The sequence below is a fragment of the Phalangium opilio genome, unplaced genomic scaffold (genome assembly GCF_054372755.1).
Source record: "Phalangium opilio isolate 3A_F unplaced genomic scaffold, DU_Popi_V2 ptg000013l_1, whole genome shotgun sequence".
In the NCBI taxonomy this organism is placed as follows: Eukaryota; Metazoa; Arthropoda; class Arachnida; order Opiliones; family Phalangiidae; genus Phalangium; species Phalangium opilio.
Window position 1 is genome coordinate 10,370,258 of NW_028324148.1, and position 23,821 is coordinate 10,394,078.

General features: G+C 38.1%; 1 protein-coding gene across 4 annotated transcripts in view; it reads right to left on the minus strand.

The window, feature by feature from the left end:
* Positions 1 to 23,821, minus strand: part of tefu (Serine/threonine-protein kinase tefu) — a 48,537-nt gene that overhangs the window by 15,240 nt on the left and 9,476 nt on the right. For 3 of the 4 annotated variants that reach the window (XM_089864420.1, XM_089864417.1, XM_089864418.1), the window contains exons 8-25: positions 21,894 to 22,097; positions 21,691 to 21,798; positions 19,227 to 19,453; positions 17,072 to 17,371; positions 15,745 to 15,938; positions 15,543 to 15,656; positions 14,613 to 14,795; positions 14,369 to 14,525; positions 12,870 to 13,039; positions 12,492 to 12,806; positions 9,140 to 9,541; positions 8,368 to 8,528; positions 6,971 to 7,309; positions 5,212 to 5,538; positions 5,052 to 5,145; positions 2,987 to 3,061; positions 2,643 to 2,925; positions 1,018 to 1,270 (exon numbers count right to left, since the gene is read on the minus strand). In XM_089864420.1, coding sequence (XP_089720546.1) covers positions 1,018 to 1,270; positions 2,643 to 2,925; positions 2,987 to 3,061; positions 5,052 to 5,145; positions 5,212 to 5,538; positions 6,971 to 7,309; positions 8,368 to 8,528; positions 9,140 to 9,541; positions 12,492 to 12,806; positions 12,870 to 13,039; positions 14,369 to 14,525; positions 14,613 to 14,795; positions 15,543 to 15,656; positions 15,745 to 15,938; positions 17,072 to 17,371; positions 19,227 to 19,453; positions 21,691 to 21,798; positions 21,894 to 22,097 — 3,906 coding nt within the window. The remainder of the gene's footprint in view (positions 1 to 1,017; positions 1,271 to 2,642; positions 2,926 to 2,986; positions 3,062 to 5,051; positions 5,146 to 5,211; positions 5,539 to 6,970; positions 7,310 to 8,367; positions 8,529 to 9,139; positions 9,542 to 12,491; positions 12,807 to 12,869; positions 13,040 to 14,368; positions 14,526 to 14,612; positions 14,796 to 15,542; positions 15,657 to 15,744; positions 15,939 to 17,071; positions 17,372 to 19,226; positions 19,454 to 21,690; positions 21,799 to 21,893; positions 22,098 to 23,821) is intronic. The other variant, XM_089864419.1, reaches the window with a different exon arrangement.

The window sequence follows — 23,821 nt, forward strand, 5'->3', positions numbered from 1 at the left end:
TAAGCCTTTGCCAATACCCGCCGAGTCCCAATTTTAAGCCTTTGCCAATACCCGCCGAGTCCCAATTTTAAGCCTTTGCCAATACCCACCGAGTCCCAATTTTAAGCCTTTGCCAATACCCGCCGAGTCTGACAAAATCCCCACGGGTCCAGTTCACGGTGTTACCGCGAATGTTTCAATACTTCTGCCATTCATAATTAAATAATTTAATTAGTAACAAGCTATTAATTAATATTATTTAAAGAATTACACTATGGGATAATGGCTCAGCTTTGAAATCTAGCTTTTAATTGGACTGTAAGGAAAAAAAAAAGACCCGAATTGGACCCGAAAGCTAATTTTGGGGATTTTGCAGGACCCGAGGGCTCGATACCCGCGGCGGGTAAAATTCAGTGATGCCAGGTTGGAAAAATGGAATTTCCCTTTCTAACCCTTAAAATTTCCTTTTTTTGGACCAAAATTTCCCTAGTTCAGGGTTGCCAGATTCTGCGCATAGAAAATGATAGAATTATAGCTTGACAACTGTTTTTGGCGATGTATTTTCGTAACGACCACAATGAGTCAGTTATTTAGCAGACGAATTTCGGTAATTCAATGTTTGGAAATTACTAAAAACAGTAGCAGGGTTGCCATCTAATAAGAATCCAACGTAATTAATAGGTCAATTTAATGAAGTTGTTTAATTTTCTATGTTGAGATTGTAGGTTTTGAATAAAATATTTCTTCCCATGGAATCTCCCTAGATTTAGCAAATTTTTCGTAGAATTTCCCTTTTCCCTTTTTACCGTTATTAGGAGTCAAAATTTCCCTAGATATGGGAAATTTCCCTCAATCTGGCATCAATCAATCATCAATTTTCTACTACCCGAAGTTTACCCGACACCCAAAAATTTGGACCCGTACAGCCCTGGTATAATGTTATGTTAGATTTCCTTTTCCCTTAAACAAGTCGAAATTTTCGGTTTTTTGAACATATTTGCAAACTATTCTTGTTATATGATAGAGAATATCACGTACCTTTCATCACCAGCGTAACTAAATAGATCAGAGTAAATTTCATATTCTTCACTATTCATGAAGGAGTTTTCTTTATTCTTCCTGGAAATGGTTGGTAATATAGGGGAACCAAAGTCAACGGTGCCAATTTCACCCAAACATTGAGCGGCAATCTGTTGAATTTCTAAGGAGTTTGACTGACTGAAGGACAACAAGTGACAGATTGTTAAATGTAAAGCGGACTCTTCCAAGTCTTCAGAGAATAATTTTCCATCTGAAAAAGATTTGAAACAATTTATCGTATAACAAAATTAACTAACTTTTTCTTAATGCATTAATTATAGCAAAGCGCGGGTCACGTGGTTCCCCTACAAGTTGATTTTTCTTACGAACTCCAGTTTTGGACGGCTTGGAGAAGGCGTGGCTAAAAATGGCTAGGGTTCATACAAGTTTTGGAAAACAAATTTCCCTGAGATTTCAGGGTTTTTCCAATATATGGAGTATCCTATGGAACAAATGTTAACGAAAGAGGGGATGGGGGGCAATGGGACTATATCATACTCAAAGGACATCCCCGTATCTCTAATATAACCAGAGTTTTGAGCCTCCAAATATAGTGTAATGTTAATCCTATGGAGGGAATGTTCACGAACATTTTGCTTAATTACTCGGCCCCTGTTTGACGAAATCCCACGTTTTTAGTATGGTTGGATGGGGGGCAAATAAGACTATAACATACTCGAAGGACATATTCTTATCTCTAGTAGAACCAGAGTTATGAGCCTCCAAAGTATAGTGTAATGATAATCCTATGGAGGGTATGTTCGTGAACAAGTTGCTTAATTACTCGGCCCCTGTTTGACGCAAATTTCCCTGATGTCCCTGAATTTTACTAAAAATTCGAAATTTCCCTGATGTCCCTGAATTTTACTAAAAATTCGAAATTTCCCTGATTTCCCTGAATTTTACTAAAAATTCGAAATTTCCCTGATTTCCCTGAATTTTACTAAAAATTCGAAATTTCCCTGATTTCCCTGAATTTTACTAAAAATTCGAAATTTCCCCGAATTTTACTAAAAATTCGAAATTTCCCCGAATTTTACTAAAAATTCGAAATTTCCCTGATTTCCCTGAATTTTACTAAAAATTCGAAATTTCCCTGATTTCCCTGAATTTTACTAAAAACTCTAAATTTCCCCGAATTTTACTAAAAATTCGAAATTTCCCTGATTTCCCTGAATTTTACTAAAAATTCGAAATTTCCCTGATTTCCCTGAATTTTACTAAAAATTCTAAATTTCCCTGATTTCCCTGAATTTTACTAAAAATTCTAAATTTCCCTGATTTCCCTGAATTATACTAAAAATTCTAAATTTCCCTGAATTATACTAAAAATTCTAAATTTCCCTGAATTATACTAAAAATTCTAAATTTCCCTGATTTCCCTGAATTTTACTAAAAATTCTAAATTCCAGTGAATTTTACTAAAAATTCAAAATTTCCCTGAGGTTTTTGTCAACTATTTATTTCCCTGATTTTTCCAGGTTTTTCCTGTTTTTTTTTTCCAGGTTTTCCAGGTTTGTATGAACCCTGTAATCTTTCAATCTAAGCAGTGTGCAAGCGACGCAATAAACGTTGGAACATACTTTGTATAAAACGAGCCATATTGACTAATTCTTCCCGACGTTTCCTCAATTCTCCCAGGAGATGAAGTAACCCTTCAGGTCGAACGCTATCCTTGCGCCGACAAGAATTATTAACAAACGTTTGCATCACTTCTTCTAGGGATTCGTATGGTCTCTTCAAACTGTTATGTTTCTGCCTAATATCCCTTAGAAACGTATCGTCAGGAAGTTCGTCAATGGAAGACAAGATTTCTTTTAGAGTCTCTCCATTTTCAACAATCAGAAGGTTAAGAAGCCCAACAACCTACAAATTATTTAAATAAATGATGCATTTTCCCTTTTTAAGGTCAAAAGGTCATAATTACATCATTGGAAATTGTTGGATAATCTTTCAAAATTAATACACAATCGATTATTTTCGGAACTAAATCACTTCCAGTCTAAAGAAATTATTTAATAAGCGTTTAATTTTGTTAAATATTAGTAGTTTATGCGTAAGTTCATAGGATATGTTCCATAAGTTTGTCCAGTACTGGTTACAAACTGGAGCTTGTCATGAAGTGATTGACGTAGGTCATAGATTCGAGGTAAAGCAAAGACGCCTGGTGACTAAGGCGTTGTCAAAGGCTTAGTACAGACTAAGCAGGAGCTAGATGGAAGTCCTGCAAAATTAACCAAGTGTAGTCAATCCACCTTATTCCCTATCGCCGGAAGTTAGGCTTATCTCGGGAAGAAATACGTCTGTCGTCTGCTACAGTACATATTTTTGGCCTTTGTAGCAGACAACAGACGAATTTCTTCGCGTTACTCTCCTCCACGAAACCCGAGATAAGCCTAACTTCCGGTGATAGGGAATTAGGTGGATTCTCGCTTCCGTCGTTCTCGATCTAGATAGAGTTGAAAGTCTCTAGCATTACGAAGTCATACTTATGGAACATATCTTATAAACTTATGGTTTTTGCTATTGCACAGTTCATAACATGAAGTTTATACCAGTTGATGTATACAATAGAACCACCTAAAGCAAATCTCGGCTATGGTTTAGTTTACTTTAAACCACAGAGATACAAGAGGCAGAACAACTTCGCGTGTGTAAACTAAAATATTACTAACCCCATGTTAACACTTGTTCACATATTTTACCTTATCAAAGGCAAGAACCAATCAGAACTTGCCCACGAGGGCAGAGCTAAAACTAGCCTTTACTAACCTAAGCGGTCCAGTCAACTTCACCAGTCGACAATGGGAGCACCTGGTGGCATTTTCCGAGACTTGCTTAAAGCAAATCTCGGCCTCTGTGGTACCCTTAACATTCTGCCTGATATTCTACACGCAAATTTTAAGTTGCCAAAGGCAGGAGCCAATCAGAACTCATCGATGAGGGCGTAGTTAAAGGGGCTGTAAAGAAGGCTTCGGCGGGTGGGTGAAAATTAATGGAAATACGTCAGAGGCACGTGACCAAGGAGAGGCGTGGTTCAAAGAAGCTTAGTTCGTTTTATTTCGAAAACTACCACTTCATGGAATTGGCGCTGCAATCTCGCGAAAAACAAGGAATAGATGTCCAGTTCCACTCCATGAGGAGCCTTTGGCTACGTTCAGTAACTGCTAGCGTACGCAGCGCTGCGCGCATCGGAGACCGATTTTTTTACAGTACGGTTTTTCGCACTTCCGGTTTCTACGTCACGCTACGCATCGATGTGACACCGATCGCAGCGGCTGGAAGAGCAGGTTTTTTCGATGCGAATCGGATTTATGACGTCATTAATTGAAGTTCAACACGGCGAGAAATGCAGTCCAAAGCCACTAGCGAAACGATAACACATTTTTCTTTTATAGATCTTTTCAAATGAACTGGAATTAAGGTTATTTCCGATTTATCATCGTTAGATAGTTCATTTAATAACAAAAATAACAGTTTCTCCTCAATCCAAAATCTCTAGCAGACGCCATCATGGAAAGTATCATCAAACGCAACAGAGAGAGAAAGAAAAACGTTCAGTGACGTCTGACGTCACTCTGACGTAGCGTTCGAAAAAAAACACATCGGTAGCGGTAACGGCTTTTTCCGATTTCCAGTTACTGAACGTAGCCTTTGTATCTTGGTATCACGTGATGTCTGTGACGTATTTCAAATAATTTTTACCCACCCGCCGATGCCTACTTTGCAGTCCCTTTAAAACTAGCCTTTGCTAAGCTTAGAGGTCCAGTCACCTCCACTCCTCGTTTATGGGAGCATTTAGTGGCATTTGTTTAAACTAAACCACAGCCGAGACTCGCTTTAAAAACGTGTACACTCTGCTTTAAACTCAAACAGAAATAAAACCCAGAACTTTCAGTTCAAAAAATTTCATGCCATTCAACTCCATGTTATAAACTTGCAATTTTTTACACATAGATATGAAACAGTTCAACTGTTATTATCATAATTACATTTGCAAGAACCCCGATGCAATCTGAGCATAAATATCTTAGACCTTCAATACAAAACGCTGCAAGACATTTATCGATGTCTAACAAGGGCTCTCTAAAAAACAAACCCCAATTTCACTCTCAGTCATTCACCGACCGTTAAAAATGTCAATTAACCTACCTTAACAACCTGATTTCGTTAATAAACGTTTGAGCAATTTCCCTAACAATAAACGAAGATGTAGCTTCGAGTGTACCTCTCAACAGGCCGTTCCCAAGAACGAGTTCCAAGAACAGAATATAGACCAGAATAACTCTGCAACGTTCTTCCTTGCGCTCGGCTTTGCAGAGTTCCGCGCGAATGCCGAATAACAAATTCGGTATTCCGCACGGTCTTCGAGCTACAAGTTCTATGGTTGACTGAATATCGGGAACTCCGCTTTTTAGAAAGTCAAGTGATTTTTCGATCGCTTCCCATGGAAAATTTGCTGAAGTGGCAGGAGGTAAACTGAAATACGTTGCAAACATTACACATTTAAAATTTGAGAAGAAACCAATTCGATTAAACGCCTATTGAAACGATTAATCCGATACGAAAACGCGATTAATCGACACGAAAATTCAATTATAAATTATAAATTTAAAGCAAAACTAAATAAAATGAGATTTTTGGTAAAACAAAAGAAACAATATATAATGTCAGCTCAAATAAAGTATGCATTATAACTAGGGATGCACCGATATGGGTACAGTCGATATATCGAAAATTCGTAGCCGATATATCGGCCCATAAAATAATAATATTTCTCCATGAATATCAACATTACCAGAAATATATTACCTTACACGAAGTTCACTTCAATAATGGTTAGTACTGTGGACATCATCTATGAAGAGAAAACCCGAAAAAAAAAAAACTTTGCAAGAGTGAATAGGCGTGAATTTTTTCCCCCTCCCGACGCGCGCTAGTCGCGAAGAGAAAAATCTTTCCTCTCTCGAGAGAACTGTGATAAATGGCCACTGCCAAGATAATCGGACGTTTCCTAGAAACGGCGGGATTCAACTGTATTTCGCGCAAGTGAGAAGCCGCTGCTTAAGATACAACCATGATACGATTGTAAGAAAACCGGTTTTACGCACATTTTTCTCACAACGCGTCGCTAGTACGTGTTTTTATTTTCACCTCTCTGCCTCGCTGTTCGGGAGGAACGGTACCGTTTCTAGCCTGTAAAAATACTTCATAGATGATGGCCGGCGCGAGGTAGGGAGAAGTGAACTTCGTGTAAAGTAATATATTTCTGACATTACTTATGACCATTTACGTTTTTACTTTGTTTTATTAGAGACATGTGTCATATCTCTTTCGTTTAATGTGGTACCACTACATATTTTAGCGGTAAGCACCTTCCTTAAAAAATGGTGTGGTCTAAGTTAAATCCTTGCTTGGTTTTTAGTAAAAATGCAGCTCACACCTTTCTTTGTTCAACAAGAAGTGGCGTTATAAGCAAACTTATGGACCACAAGTCAAAAGTTCAAAGTGTACATTAGGGACACCAGAACGTTAGTGTCGACTTCGATTGTTTGTGGGAGATATGGGAAACCAGGGAAATTACTTTCTCATAGTCGTGAACAACGGAGTAAAACTGAGATTGTGGAAAACCTTGCATTATAACTTGTCAAGTTTTTCCCGGAAATATCGGTTTACATAAACCCGATATTGGCCGATACCAATAAGAAAAAGATAGGCCCGATATATCGGTGCATATCCCTAATTATAACCCCTTCTCATGCAGTTTCTAGTCCTACACTTTTGAACCATTTTCTACCCCATTTTTCACGAGTATCTAATAGTGCGCCTCTTTACAGGGTAGACAGAAACTAAAACAACAATATTGCTACTTCGCAATTGCCATGCATTTTCTAAAAACTGTCATACTTACAAGTGTTTGAGCCTTTTAAGTCTGTGATTATTGGGTGTTTCATTAAGACTGAGTAGCAGTCCCAAAACGATCTTATTCGTATCTTCGGATATCTTTGCGGCAAAAACTTCATCGGTGATGATTTCTCGTACTATTTCGTGGCTGGCGGCAGCTTTAGACTTTTTCCGAGCATTTTCTGGCTTTTCATCCATGAGCCACGGTAGTATCGACGTCATAACAGCGGCAAATGAACCCACGACGACGGTCTTGCTTTCTACTCCCAATTCCTTGGCAATTTCGTCTAATTTCTCTTTTTCCGATGGATGAATCAAAAGAGGAACCAACAATGACTGATATTTTCTAGATGAACAAACAAAAAAGGCAAGAACTGCATTTGAATCGCAGTTCATAAACCCTAGTTTGGTTCTTAGAAGGCAGTTAACTATATTTGTGCCAAAGAAATTTTGTAAATTTCCAAATAGCATTGTAACAATAGGAACAGTTCTACTATCCTGAAGTATAAGAATTGCGTGTTGTCCGACATATATATGAAATCCCCTATGCTTATCAACAAATCTGCCACACGAAATTAAAGAAGAAATTCCAAAATCTTTGGCGAAATCAAGAAGATATCACGAAACCTCGAAATCAAAAAGATATAACGAAATCTCGAAATCAAGAAAATATCACGAACGCTCGAAATCAAGAAAATATCACGAAATCTCGAAATCAAGAAAATATCACGAAATCTCGAAATCAAGAAAATATCACGAAATCTCGAAATCAAGAAAATATCACGAAATCTCGAAATCAAGACAATATCACGAAATCTCGAAATCAAGACAATATCACGAAATCTCGACAATATCACGAAATATCGAAATCAAGACAATATCACGAAATATCGAAATCAAGACAATATCACGAAATATCGAAATCAAGAAAATATCACGAAATATCGAAATCAAGAAAATATCACGAAATCTCGAAATCGCGAAATCAAGAAAATATCACGAAATCTCGAAATCAAGGAATAAATCACGAAATCCTTGGCGAAATCGCGAAATACAGTACGCTTTTTTGGGAGTGTCGGACCCATCGGAGTATTGTGCATGAGAATGAAAAAACTAACTTAATACCTACTGAAATTATACTAAAGTTCGTAAAACCATTCAAAACCAGATTTCCCTGACATTTCCAGGTTTTCCCCCCACATATTTCAAGGTCCCAGGACACGTAGTAACTATAGGAGTGGCATTTCCGAGTAATAACTGTGGGATTGGTTGTTTTAATCTAGATCAACCCTTCGGGAAAAACTTACCAATTTCCCTCAGTTTTCCCTGAATATTTAAACAAAAATTTATTTCCCTGACAATTCCAGGTTCTCCAGGTTTGTATAAACCCTGCGTTAAACATACCTATAAAATTCCCTGAGAGTTTGGCACTCGAACAAAACGAAAGGAAATTCACTCAATGGATTATTCAATTCCAACCAGCGGGACACAATAAATAAAATGTGATTCAAAACAATCGGCAATTCCGACGAGAGTCCCAGTTTCTTCCCAAGTCGAATTAAAACCTGCGGAGAAAAATATGATATGTCAAATGCATAAAGTACCAAGAAGGGAATGAGAAGCTTCGTTTGAAAAACCAGCTCTGATTTATATAACAAAAGATAGAATTAATTTCTATGAATTCAAAAATATCAAGCTTTTAATTAATTCTCCCTCCGATTTCTGCTGCTTATTTGGCCGCAATATGCATTTGAAAATGCTTCATATGAAATTATTTGAAATCCACTTTTTACAAAAGGCTAAAACGTTTCCCGTACGCTGACGTCACAGATATATTTTTCCCCTTAGAGATGGCGCCACTCTCTCCGCCATCAGACCCAGAGTTTAGACTGGCGAGAAGCTCGAGACGCGTATAGGATTCCCGCGCTTTTATTTCCCCTTACGTCATAGAGACGTCACCAAACGTGCGAACAAGCTCGACAAGACTAAAAATTATTGATATATCGAAACTGCTGCAGAGTTTTCGTGATTTTTCAATGGATTTTTAAAAATAGAAACTTTGGTTCGATGATATTAAAAACTTGATATTTTGAAAGTAGAGACTCGAAAGTGTAACATAATACCACTTTCGTCATGAAATATGATATCATTGAAATTGTAGATTCGCATACCGTACCTTTGACAAGATATTTGTCGAGACATTCTTCACTTTACCAATTTGAATGAGCCCGAAAACTGAATCTCTCTCGCAAGAGAGGCTCGATGAAGCCGATTGGTATAAGAACATCAGTAAGCTCGATAAGAAAGGCGATAGCGTATCATTCGAATCTCCTCTTGGGTCTTCGCAAATTTGGGTGCAAATTGCGTAACATTTGTCGAATATCACTTTCAGTTTTTTCAAATTCTCTGGTTTGTGAGAGTTGGCTAAGCCACTCAAAACTTCGCCTAGTTTAGCGGCGGCATGAAGTCGAACTCGTAATCGAGGAGATTTAAGCATACGAATTAGATCACGAAAAGGGGCTTCAAGTTCCTGATTTTCAATTTTATCGTAGTCATACCAGGCGGCGCTGATATCAAACTGAAAATAATTAAAAGTATATTGCCAGCAATTAATGAACAGTGAATTAATAATAGCAATAGATAAGTTAACAAAATTGATTGCCTGAAGTCCAGATATTATAGCAATAGATAAGTTAACAAAATTGATTGCCTGAAGTCCAGATATTATAGCAAAAATGATTGCCTGAAGTGCCAGATATTATAGCAAAAATGATTGCCTGAAGTCCAGATATTATGGCAATAGATAAGTTAACAAAAATGATTGCCTGAAGTGCCAGATATTATAGCAAAAATGATTGCCTGAAGTCCAGATATTATGGCAATAGATAAGTTAACAAAAATGATTGCCTGAAGTGCCAGATATTATAGCAAAAATGATTGCCTGAAGTCCAGATATTATGGCAATAGATAAGTTAACAAAAATGATTGCCTAAAGTGCCAGATATTATAGCAAAAATGATTGCCTGAAGTCCAGATATTATGGCAATAGATAAGTTAACAAAAATGATTGCCTGAAGTGCCAGATATTATGGCAATAGATAAGTTAACAAAAATGATTGCCTGAAGTCCCAGATATTATAGCAATAGATAAGTTAGCAAAAATGATTGTCCGAAGTGCCAGATATTATAGCAATAGATAAGTTAACAAAATTTATTGCCTGAAGTCCCAGATATTATAGCAATAGGTAAGTTAACAAAATTGATTGCCTGAAGTGCCAGATATTATGGCAATCGATAAGTTAACAAAAATGATTGCCTGAAGTCCCAGATATTATAGCAATAGATAAGTTAACAAAATTGATTGCCTGAAGTGCCAGATATTATAGCAATAGATAAGTTAACAAAATGGATTGCCTGAAGTCCAGATATTATAGCAATAGATAAGTTAACAAAATGGATTGCCTGAAGTCCCAGATATTATCGCAATAGACAAGTTAATAAAATGGATTGCCTGAAGTCCCAGATATTATAGCAATAGATAAGTTAACAAAATGGATTGCCTGAAGTGCCAGATATTATGGCAATAGATAAGTTAACAAAATTCATTTCCTGAAGTCCCAGATATTATAGCAATAGATAAGCTAACAAAATTGAGTGCCTGAAGTACCAGATATTAAAGCAAATGCCGACTAATGTGTTAATTGCCCCTAACATGCTGGCTGCCAATTTACGTTACCGTAGGCAGGAACCAATTAGAACTCGCAAAGAAAGGCGGAGCTACAACTGCATGGCCTTTGCGAAGCTTAAAGGGACTGTAAAGTACGCATCTGCGGGTGGGTAAAAATTATTTGAATTACGTCAGAGGTACGTGACCGAGGAGAGGCGTGGTTCAAAGAAGCTTAGTCACTTTTATTTCGAAAACCACCGCTTCCGGGAATTGGCGCTGGAATCTCGCGAAAAACAATTAAGGACCAGATGTCCAGTTCCACTCTATGTGGACTCTTCATATCTTGTTGTCACGTGGTGCCACCGTGCCAGTGACGTATTTCAATTAATACTTAACCGCCCGCCCATGGCATCTTCACGGTCCCTTTAACTCCCCCTCCACCCCTCAACTATGGGAGCATCCAGTGGCGCATTTGTTTAAACTAAACCACAGGCGAGACTTGCTTTAAAAATCTTATAATTAAAAAGCTTTGCCGACATCATGAAGGTAACGACATTGTTATGACGTCGGCCTTGTTGCTATAATTAGGGCTTCACTCGCGCACCCTCAATAAAGCAAATAGAAGTGGCGACAAAGAATTCAAACAGAAAGGAATGGAAACTCTCGATTAATTAGGGCATAAAATAGGGCAAATAAGACACGCCTTTTCATCACCTCATCTTTCAACTGAAGCCTCGAGGCAGATTAAAGCAAAGCACGGGTCACGTACATGGTTCCCGTACAAGTTGACTTTCCTTACAAACTCCAGTTTAGGCTTGGCAAAAGCAAGAGGCATTTGTGCACCTATAAATCCCGCCCACTATCCCTTGCCAAGCCAAAAAACCAGTATTCCAAAGGAAAGTCAACTTGAAGGGAACCACGTGACCCGCGCTTTGCTCTAACACTGATAGGTGCTAAGTTTTTGGCGAATTTTCCATTCCCTACATTTAGTAACTTCGGTCGATCGCGAACTACGTTACGCCTTTTTGTCACCAGAAGGGGACACAGTTATGACATTATCACCCAGTACTTTGGCCCTAAAACCCTTCTTGGAACACCATGCATATAAAACATCGAGTCACAATCAATACGCATCATGTGTTTAAAATTTAAGCTCACGGAAGTGGAAATTAAACGATACTATCCCTTTAAGTATTAAACATGTAACAGCAGGAATAGATTTAATTTTAGAAGTAGGAATGGAGAATTGAGTATGGCGAATTTTCCATTCCTTACATTTAGGAACTTTGGTCGATCGTGAACTACGTTACGCCTTTTTGTCACCAGAAGGTGACACAGTTATGACATTATAAACCCAGTACTTGGCCCTAAAACCCTTCTTGGAACACCATGCATATAAAACATCGAGTCACAATCAATACACATCATGTGTTTAAAATTTTTAAGCTCACGGAAGTGGAAATTAAACGATACTATCCCTTTAAATATGTAACAGCAGGAATAGATTTAATTTTAGAAGTAGGAATGGAGAATTGAGTAATGTTGGCGAGCGTCAAAATCCCGGACGGACCCCCTTCCACGGGACGGGGGGGGGGTATGAAAGAAGAGGCGGGTGATAGCGAAAGAGGTAAAAAGGAATTACGTATTTTTCACTGTCCCCGTCAGTAACGTCATCAAAACGCAATTTAAGTGAGCCAATAAGATAATTTAAACTTTTCGTTACGTATTGAAGGGAGGGGCTCTATACTGGGTGGTCTATGAGTCGGACTGAAGTAAATACTAACCGTTCCGTTCTCCATTCCTACTTCTAAAATTAAATCTATCCCTGGTAACAGTAAATGAAACAAGCTAGAAATCTTACTTGAAGAAAAGTAGTCGTGAGGTCCATAAGTGGAAGAATAAAGGTTACGTCTTGGAGTTCTTGGCTTTCTCGAGTCCATAAGGCCTTGCTCATACGTAAAAGCAAATCCCTATTCTCAACCCTCTCCCTACTTTCTCCTTCTTTCGGAACCGAATACGCGATACATTTTTCAAGTACGCGAATACAATTGGAAGCGAATTCATTCTTCGTTTTGTGTGTCCTGAAGATGCTCCTGATACTCTTAATAACGTAAGCGACCTCAGAATCGTTTAAGTCCAAGTCAGACTCAATGAGAGATTGGGTGAAAGATATAACCTGAACAATTCAATCAGATCAGGATCGCTAATTAAGTATAGAGGCAATTAAAACTAGATCTACCAAATGAACATTCTCCGCATCCAAAATATTTATCTTGTCACAGTTAATGAATGTTAGAAGTTGTTTCTTGTAATCTTCTTGAGGAAATCGACCAAAGCAAAACTTGACGAAAAATTTGGCAATGTCTGCTTTAATGGTAATTAAACAAGCTGGTTTTTCAGTTTTGGATCCTGTTAATATTACATTATATAAAGCGCTGCATTAGAAAGAGTAAGTTTGCATGGTGTTATTTCATAAACATGAAACAATAAAAAATGGTTGTCTAGCCAATTTAATTTCCAAATTGAACGCTAGGTGGTTTCCCTACAAGTTGAATTTCCTCCTGAACTCAGGGAGTAGCTTGGCGAAGGCTAGTGGGCGGGGTTTATAAGTGCACTTAGTATAAATCCCGCCCACAACAAATACCTCCTGCCTTTGTCAAGCCAAAACTGGAGTTTGTAAGGAAACAGGGTTCATACAACTTTTGGAAAACAAATTTCCCTGAGATTTCCAGGTTTCCCCCCATATACTTCCCTGAGTTTTCCAGGTTTTTCCCGTATATGGAGTATCCTATGGAGCAAATGTTAACGAAGGAGGGGGGGGGCAAATAGGACTATAACATACTCAATGGATATCGCCGTATCTCTAGTAGAACCAGAGATATGAGCCTCCAAAGTTGGGTGTAATGCTATTCCTATGGAAAGAATGTCCACGAACATTTTTCTCAATTACTCGGCCCCTGTTTGTCGTAGTCCTACGTTTTTAGTATGGTTGGATGGGGGATAAATTGGACTATAACATACTCAAAGGACATCCCCGTATCTCTATTAGAACCAGAGTTACGAGCCTCCAAAGCTTAGTGTAATGCTATTCCTAAGGAGGGGGTATGTTTTTGAACATTTTGCTTAATTACTCGGTCCCTGTTTGTCGTAGCCGTACGTTTTTAGTATGGTTAGATGGGGGATAAATAGGACTATAACATACTCAAATGGTATCCCCGTATCTCTAATATAACCAGAGTTACGAGCCTCCAAAGTATAGTGTAATGCTATTCCTATGGAGGGGGTATGTTTTTGAAAATTTTCCTTAATTACTCTGCCCATGTTTGTCGTAGCCGTACGTTTTTAGTATGGTTAGATGGGGGGCAAATAGGACTATAACATACTCAAATGGCATCCCCGTATCTCTAATAGAACCAGAGTTACGAGCCTCCAAAGTTTAGTGTAATGTTAATCCTATGGAGGTAATGTTCACGAACATTTTGCTTAATTACTCGGCCCCTGTTTGACGCAAATTTCCCTGAATTTTACTAAAAATTCTAAATTTCCCTGGGGTTTTTGTCAACTATTTATTATTTCCCTGATTTTTCCAGGTTTGTATGAACCCTGGGAATGTCAACGTGTAGGAAAAAGTCTAAAGCTGCCGCCAGCTACAAAATAGTACGAGAAATCATCACCGATGAACTCTTTGCCGGAAAGATATCCGAAGACACCAATAAGATCGTTTTCATATTAAATTACCAGTATTTGCATTAACAGCTTGACTAGTTATGGGTTCCATTCCCACTAAATCATCCAAATCATTACGAGATACGCTTGAATTGAACTGCGTTGAGGTAGAGGTAGGGGCGAAACTTCCTCGAGCAGATGGTGGCAACGAAATTGAAAAATCCATTTCCTAAATATCGTTAATTTTAATTTTTAATTAATGAATACAAATTATAAACGAACGTTTGAAATTAAAACTAAAATAACATTTAATTACTTCAGTTGTGAAAACCATCATAAGAGAATCGAGCAGTTTCTGAGGAAAGAGCGGAACAAGCCAAGCAGACGACTCTGATTCAAACTCGACAGCGTAAAGTAAAGCTTTAACCACATTAGACGTTAAGGATATTGTTTCCTTGGAGCATGGTGTTAGGAAATCGCCAATTTGAACCAAAATTCTCTAAATTACAAAATAATGTAATGAATTTCCCCATTTTGGTGGAAAGGGGAGGAGCCATCTTAAGCCACACCTCTCGGGCACCTCCCTTTCCGCCATTTTGGTGGGAAGGGGAGGAGCCATTTTTAAGCCACACCTCTCGGGCACCTCCCTTTCCGCAATTTTGGTGGAAAGAGGAGGAACCATCTTAAGCCACACCTCTATGGCACCTCCCTCTCCACCATTTAGGTAAAAAGGGGAGGAGCCATCTTAAGCCACACCTCTCGGGCACCTCCCTTTCCGCCATTTTGGTGTAAAGGGGAGGAGCCATTATTAAGCCACCCCTCTCGCCCCTCCCTTTCCGCGATTTTGGTGGAAAGGGGAGGAGTAATCTTAAGCCACGCCTCTCGGGCACCTCCCTTTCCGCCATTTTAGTGTAAAGGGGAGGAGCCATCTTAAGCCACACCTCTATGGCACCTCCCATTCCGCTGTTTTGGTGGAAAGGGGAGGAGCCATCTTATGTCACACCTCTCGGTCACCTCCCTTTCCTCCATTTTGGTGGAAAGAGGAGTCATATTAAGCCACGCCCTCTCGGGCATCTCCTCTTTCCCCCATTTTGGTGGAAAGGGAAGGAGCCATATTAAGCCACCCCTCTCGGGCACCTCCCTTTCCGCCATTATGGTGGAAAGGGGAGGAGCCATCTTATGCCACGCCTCTCTGGCACCTCCCTTCCATGGTGGTTGTATTACAATATTTAATATATGAAAATACCTTAATGAGATCGTCCAACTTGCAAAATTCAAACGGTACTTTGTGTTTCCGCATTAGTTTTTGAAAAATGATTAGAAAACAAGCTTCTTTGGCAAAAATATCTAATGCGAGAGTCTGAAAAGCAAAACAATTAATACTCAATATAATTTCGATATGTATAAACAATTGAAGTAAATTAATTAAGTTAAATGATCATATGTACTTGATTCGGATCAAAGAGAAATCCAGTTTCATTATCAAGCGACAATAGTATCTGTGTCTTGATTTCCGCGATGAAACTAGTTGGGTTTGGACATTCATTGCTAATACTTTTAAATACTGCAGGCTTTTCAAATTCAAAGTCAAAGGTCGATTTCAATAGATCTTCTTTCAAATCTTCATAATTACTCCAAACTTCTTAATTAGAAAATGAATTAAAAATTAATAAACTGCAATGACGCTAACGAAGATGTACTACTAAACACAGGAATACAAACAGCTAATAAGAATCATTGCGCAGCGATTTCCTCAACATACATAGACGGATTTTGAATTCATCATTATGTATCACTTCGCGACAGTCTTACCTCGCTTCGCGTTGCACCTTGGATTAAATGCGACAACGACTACGTATGGATATGGTATACGGGCTAAATACCCCCAAGACAAAATCCCCCGGTCATTTTCCCCCCATCCAAGTTAAGAGTACAAAATCCCCCCACTATCAAGACAAAATCCCCCTACGCTCTAGACAAAATTCCCCGGTCATAATCCCCGGTTAGGTTAGGTTAGGTTTGGTTAGGTTTGGTTGGGTTCGGTTCGGTTCGGTTCGTAATATTTTGGAAATATTGTAACAATTTTACGCCTTTTCCAAAATATTATTTTTTACATTTATTTTCTTCCGAAGAACACAGTTTGGGGGGAATTAGTCCCGGGGCTGGGGGGAATTTGTCCTGGGGCTGGGGGTATTTTGTCTTCGGCATCCATTCGGGGGGATTTTGTCTCCTACCTGAGGGGATTATGTCCTTTTCTTCTCAAATGGGGGGATTATGTCCGGGGGATTTTGTCTCCTACCTGAGGGGATTATGTCCTTTTCTTCTCAAATTGAGGGATTATGTCCGGGGGATTTTGTCTCCTACCTGAGGGGATTATGTCCTTTTCTTCTCAAATGGGGGGATTATGTCCTACATTCTATGGATACAGCTCCCCCGAAAACTTGACTAAAAATTTGCCCCTTAAACGGAGCGCCATCTAGGGAGGGCTAATGGCAAAGGGAGGGGGAAAATGAGGAATTGTAGATTTAGTGTGACAAGCCTACGTCATGGGTTAATTTTAATCGTTGTTCAAACTTAACTGCCAACGCACGTGACTTATGACGACACTTCTTGAGACACCAAAATTATTTCCCCTTCTCCCCCGTATACCCTCCTAGGATTTTCCGTTTTACGTTTTGATGTGCCTTACCGAAGGCTAGAGTCGCATTTAATCCAAGGTTGCACATTGCACCTTGCGCGCATTGGACTACTTTTCTTAAAAACATTATATCTTACCAGGCATACTGGAGTTGACTTTATTCTTTTCACAGAATAATCCATTTCCCTCTCTGCAACAAAGAAACAGCAAAACTTTTGCCATTTTGCTAAAGATTGGCAAATCCTCGCGGAATCGTTGGATGAAATATTCATCTGAGGAAGGGAACATCCATTGGAGTATTTGTTCTTGATAGACGTAGAGTTTTTCTTTCGATGATTTTGACGTAGAATAAACGGAAAAGTTGCTTGGAATGGAATAGTTCTCCAAGAAAATAATCAAAGTTTCCAGTGATGACCATGTCACGTGATTTGACGAGCCTTAAACGATAAATAAAGTACAATTAAGTTCAATAGAGAACGAATTGTTCTAAGTCTCATTATGATGACAACCGACTCTGTATAGAGCTATCTCAGTTGTGACGTAAGTTCTTAGGCAAAACGTCACGGACTTAGCTTTGGCAGCTAGTGAGCGGCCACATGTTTGGTACCGCTTTGTTTCTATGGGCAAATATCATGGGTGACGTCACATTTAAGGTTTCTGAGATAGCTCTATACCTCGCCTAAGTTCTGGATAAGGCTTAAATAAAGACGACACGAGTCACGTGGTGGAAGTTTCTTTTCCAATAGAGCTATCTCAGTTGTGACGTAAGTTCTAAGGTAAAACGACATGAGCTTAGTTTTGACATTGGACGAAGCCATCTTTGGTACCGCTTTGCTTCTATGGGCAAATAGCATGGGTGACGTCACATTAAGGTTTTTGAGATAGCTCTATACCTCGCCTAAGTTCTGGATAAGGCTTAAATAAAGACGACACGAGTCACGTGGTGGAAGCTTCTTTTCCAATAGAGCTATCTCAGTTGTGACGTAAGTTCTAAGGTAAAACGTCATGGGCTTGGTTTTGGCATTGGGCGCGGCCATTTTTGGTACCGCTTTGCTTCTATGGGCAAATAGCATGGGTGACGTTACAATAACGCTTCTGAGATAGCTCTATACCTCGCCTAACTTCTGTTCTGGACAAGACTTGGATGGGGCTTAAATAAAGACGACACGAGTCACGTGGTGGAAGTTTCTTTTCCAATAGAGCTATCTCAGTTGTGACGTAAGTTCTTAGGTAAAACGTCATGGGCTTAGCTTTGGCATTGGGCGCGGCCATGTTTGGTACCACTTAGGTTGTATGGGCAAATAGCATGGGTGACGTCACACTAAGGCTTATGAAATAGCTCTATACCTCGCCTAACTTCTGTTCTAGATAAGACTTGAATGGGGCTTAAATAAAGACGACACGAGAGCTTCCAGATGGAATGGTAGTACGTCACACCCTCCCAAGTCTTACCTCTGTTCTGGTAGCCATATTGGCGCATGGTCTCAGCTTCATTCCTGCTTTAAACCCACCAATATGGCAGCGTAAATTATGTCACGAGAATCAGCTCCTCCTAAAACTTGAAGCTCTCTATAGAGCTATCTCGGTTGTGACGTAAGTTCTAAGGTAAAACGTCATGGGCTTAGCTTTGACATTGGGCGTGGCCATCTTTGGTATCGCTTTGGTTGTATGGGCAAATAGCATGGGTGACGTCACAACGTTTCTGTGATAGCTCTATAGAGGGTTACTGAGAGGGGAGGAGCTACGGGGATGTGACGTCAATATTGGTAGTCTAAATTGTATGGCCTGAACTGACGACTTCCAATATGGTCGCCAAAACCGAGGTAAGAGATAGGAGGGTGTGACGTCACGAGAAAGTTCGTGGTAGCAGACTATAACCCCGAGTATGAACAAAAGACTAAAAGTCAGCATATTGACTGCCGGCTCTTAAGAGACAAGGCTTAGAGTGATTTTGATTTCTAGAATTAACCCAACACATCTTTTGTACTTGCACTTGTTAAAATTGCCTTTAACATAACGCGTCAAACATTTCCTAACAAAATATGGTCAGGAGGGCGCTGCTGGCTTGGGATTTTTAGCGCATCTAACACTGGGACTCCAGTCTTATGCTTGGCTACTCAAAACGCGTCATAGGCTCCTAATCAAATCAACATGATTGAAACGATGCATATTCATTGTTACCACTAAAGCAAGTAGTCCACTAAGCCTTGCGAAACCGTTTCGTTAATGTAACGTCACGTATCCAACTACGAACAGAACGCCATCTGATAACGTTTCTTAAACAATGCTTACCTGGAGCGTAAAGTTGGTGAAAATCAGAACTGGGTTTAACCAGTTTGTTGAGCAAAAGAGATTGAAGTAGTTTATGCGAATTTTCGTGACACTGATTGAGAGCAACCATTTTGACCGTGTGCTCCAATACTTTATCAAATACCGCCTTATCACTTGCGCTTTTTTTGGCCATATACGCGACAATTAAGGAACAGTTGCATTGTAAAAGACAGGACCTCACTTCCACCCTGAAAAATTATATTCAAAGACATTACAAGGGATGAGCATAAAAAGGTGATTATGTTCATTCTTCATGGAACACAGAATTAAAGCAATGATAAACGTATGGAGGAAGGTTAAGGTCGAGCTAAAGCCAACGGCAACTTGGGAAGGGGGGAGGGGTTGCAGTTCATATGCCTTTAGTTTCTGCTCATTTCCAAGCAAGTGTTTCAATTGAAAAATTTCAAGACTTTACAAACCGAAAGACAACATTTCAAAGATGACAACAAAATTGTGAAAAACTTTTATTTTTGAAATTACATTAAGTTAAATGACATTAAATTTAAAGTTACTAATTCCAATATATCTTGTTTTTCCGTTGTTTAAATTGCATAACATTTTGCATAAACCCGCATTTACACCTACGCTAGTGGTTAATCGAGACACTTTTGGAAAATGTCAATTATGTAACTAATTAAGTCACTAATTAAATTAATTTATTCAATTATTTAACTAATTAAGTCACTAATTAAATTAATTTATTCAATTATTTAACTAATTAAGTCACTAATTAAATTAATTTATTCAATTATTTAACTAATTAAGTCACTAATTAAATAAATTTATTCAATTATTTAACTAATTAAGTCACTAATTAAATTAATTTATTCAATTATTTAACTAATTAAGTCACTAATTAAAGTAATTTATTCAATTATTTAACTAATTAAGTCACTAATTAAAGTAATTTATTCAATTATTTAACTAATTAAGTCACTAATTAAAGTAATTTATTCAATTATTTAACTAATTAAGTCACTAATTAAAGTAATTTATTCAATTATTTAACTAATTAAGTCACTAATTAAAGTAATTTATTCAATTATTTAACTAATTAAGTCACTAATTAAAGTAATTTATTCAATTATTTAACTAATTAAGTCACTAATTAAATTAATTTATTCAATTATTTAACTAATTAAGTCACTAATTAAAGTAATTTATTCAATTATTTAACTAATTAAGTCACTAATTAAAGTAATTTATTCAATTATTTAACTAATTAAGTCACTAATTAAAGTAATTTATTCAATTATTTAACTAATTAAGTCACTAATTAAAGTAATTTATTCAATTATTTAACTAATTAAGTCACTAATTAAAGTAATTTATTCAATTATTTAACTAATTAAGTCACTAATTAAAGTAATTTATTCAATTATTTAACTAATTAAGTCACTAATTAAATTAATTTATTCAATTATTTAACTAATTAAGTCACTAATTAAATTAATTTATTCGCTTAATTAGTTACATAATTGACATTTTCCAAAAGTGTCTCGATTAACCACTAGCGTAGGTGTAAATGCGCGTGTATGCAAAATTTTACGCAATTTAAACGACGGAAAGACAATTAGATATATTGGAATTAGTAACTTTAAATTTAATGTCATTTAACTTAATGTAATTTCAAAAATAAAAGTTTTTCACAATTTTGTTGTAATCTTTGAAATGTTGTCTTTCGGTTTGTAAAGTCTTGAAATTTTTTATTTGAAACACTTGCATGCTTGGAAATGAGCAGAAACTAAAGGCATATGAACTGCAACCCCTCCCCCCTTCCCAAGTTGGCTTTAGCTCGACCTTAACAATGCAATTTAAAGGGAGGGTGAAGAAGAAAAATCAAGTGATTTTTAATCGATTCTTCTACTAATTATAAGACCAGTCTGCATAGTGAAACATTCAGGAAATACAGTTTCCGAATGATTTTAAAATTATTTCAAATTAGGTTCAGATTTTAAGGATAATTTTAAAGAAGGACCTCCGACCAATCGCGTAACGCCCTGCCTTTTCATTAACAAAATTCTCGTGGCACGCATGCTCCATGTCTCGCGCCACGATTGTCACGTTGCGCGCCAAATTTTATCAAATCTCGTGATAAATTTCATTCAACACGTAAAATGCCACGAGAATTTTGTTAACAAAAAGGCAGGGCGTTACGCGATTGGTCGGCAGTCCTCGTTTAAAATTATCCTTAAAATCTGAACCTAATTTGAATTTTAAAATCATTCGGAATCTGTATTTCCTGAATGTTTCACTATGCAGAATGGTCTTATAATTAGTAGAAAAATCGATAAAAAATCACTTGATTTTCTACTTCACCCTCCCTTTAAAGGAAAAGTCCCTTTATGCTTTAACAGATACTTGAATATTTTCTATTCATTATTAAATAATAGTAGGTGCGTTCAATAAAAACAAAATATCTTACTGTTTAGTCGCCAGTTGAATGTGTAAGATGGTATTCAAAAGTTGAACCAGTTCATCCAATTGAAAAACAAAATGATACTTCTCCAATAACCCACCTAATACTTGTAACCTTAAATTAAATAAATTAATCAATGGATTGAGACTTTAATTTTAATTAAAACAATACTAATTAAATTAATTTAATTAAAAACAGGTTGTAATTACCGTGGAATTATCTCAAAAGTAGACTTTGATTCCTTCAAGGGATTTAATATGGTAAAGACAGTGTACATGGAACGAGGTTTCTTAAATGTTTGAACCGCATCTCCCCCTACTTCTGGTGGTCCATCCTTTATCAAAAATACTAAGTTGCACACCTCAACGGTCAAGGAGACAAACTCCGGAACCCAACAAATGCCTCTCCGATAACTAAAATTAGTTAATTAAATTTTAGTTAATTAGTTAACAGAATTTCAAGCAAAGCGTGGGTCACGTGGTTCCCTTAAAAGTTGACATTCCATACGAACTCCATTATTCAGGGTTCATACAACTTTTGGAAAACAAATTTCCCTGAGATTTCTAGGTTTTTCCCGTATATGGAATATCCTATGGAGCAAATGTTAACGAAGGAGGGGGGAAAATGGGACTGTTACATACTAAAAGGACATCTCTAGTAGAACCAGAGTTACGAGCCTCCAAAGTTAGGTGTAATGTTAAACCTACGGAGGGGATGTTTACGAACATTTTGCTTAATTACTCGGCCCCTGTTTGACGCAAATTTCCCTGATTTCCCTGAATTTTACTAAAAATTCTAAATTTCCCTGAGGTTTTTGTCAACTATTTATTTCCCTGATTTTTCCAGGTTTTCCCTGTTTTCCAGGTTTGTATGAACCCTGATTATTGGTTTGGCAAAGGCAAGTGGGCCGGACTTATAAGTGCGTTCGATAAGCCAAAACAGGAGTTGCTAAGGAAATTCAACTAGTAGGGGAACCACGTGACTCGCACTTTGCTTCAAAGCGAGTCTAAGCTGTTGTTTAGTTTAAACAAAATGTTACAAGCCGACTAAGGCTAGTTTTAACTCCGCCCTAAACCGGAGCCTCCCAGATATCTAGGCCCATGCATGTAGCGAAGCGAGAATATTTTTTTGACTAATTTAGTTCGCCGTGTTTTCCCGCTTGGTGGCGCTTTCAGCACCGTAAAATAAACATAAGTTCAGCCTCATGACCCCGTCGACTGCTACAATTTTAGGGCAAGGTATAGACGTAGAGCGGTGAAGCCGAGGTCACGGATAGTTAAAAAATGTTTTTGAAAATTTCCGAAGACCTTTATTAAACAATCATTCCAAAGAAGTAAAGGATAAAAATGTTAAGGTTAAAAAAATGAAAGGTTTTGAAGGGGTAAAAAGTCCTCTAATGGTATATGGAAACTGTGAATTAGCAACTTTTTTGTCCATACAATCTAACCAATAGATTCAATAAAAAGTGAATAGCCCCTAAAAAATTACGTTAATTTAAAGGTGAAACCTTTCTCTTTCATAATAGTTTTATAATTGGTCCCTAAAATGTCATCGATAATTTATGGAAGACCCCGGTCGCAACGGTCATTAAAGCGCCACCTCGTACACACAAAGGGTAAAAATATTTCCTCTTATGAAACTGGATATTTCCCCACGTAAAAATCGACATGCATGGGCTTAGATATCTCGGAGGCTCCGCTCCACCCTAAACCAATGGAGGCACAGTAGCCTTCGTTTTATGTTACATGAACATTTCTTTTAGCGTTATATATTGACTAAGGATAATACCAAAGCATATGGGACTTTAGAACTAATATAGGGAGCTGCCAGAGAGGTGTGGCTTAAGATGGCTCCTCCCCTTTCCACCAAAATGGCGGAAAGGGAGGTGCCAGAGAGGTGTGGCTTAAGGTGGCTCCTCCCCTTTACACCAAAATGGCGGAAAGGGGGGTGCCAGAGAGGTGTGGCTTAAGATGGCTCCTCCCCTTTCCACCAAAATGGCGGAAAGGGAGGTGCCAGAGAGGTGTGGCTTAAAGTGGATCCTCCCCTTTCCACCAAAATGGCGGAAAGGGGGGTGCCAGAGAGGTGTGGCTTAAGGTGGATCCTCCCCTTTACACCAAAATGGCGGAAAGGGGGGTGC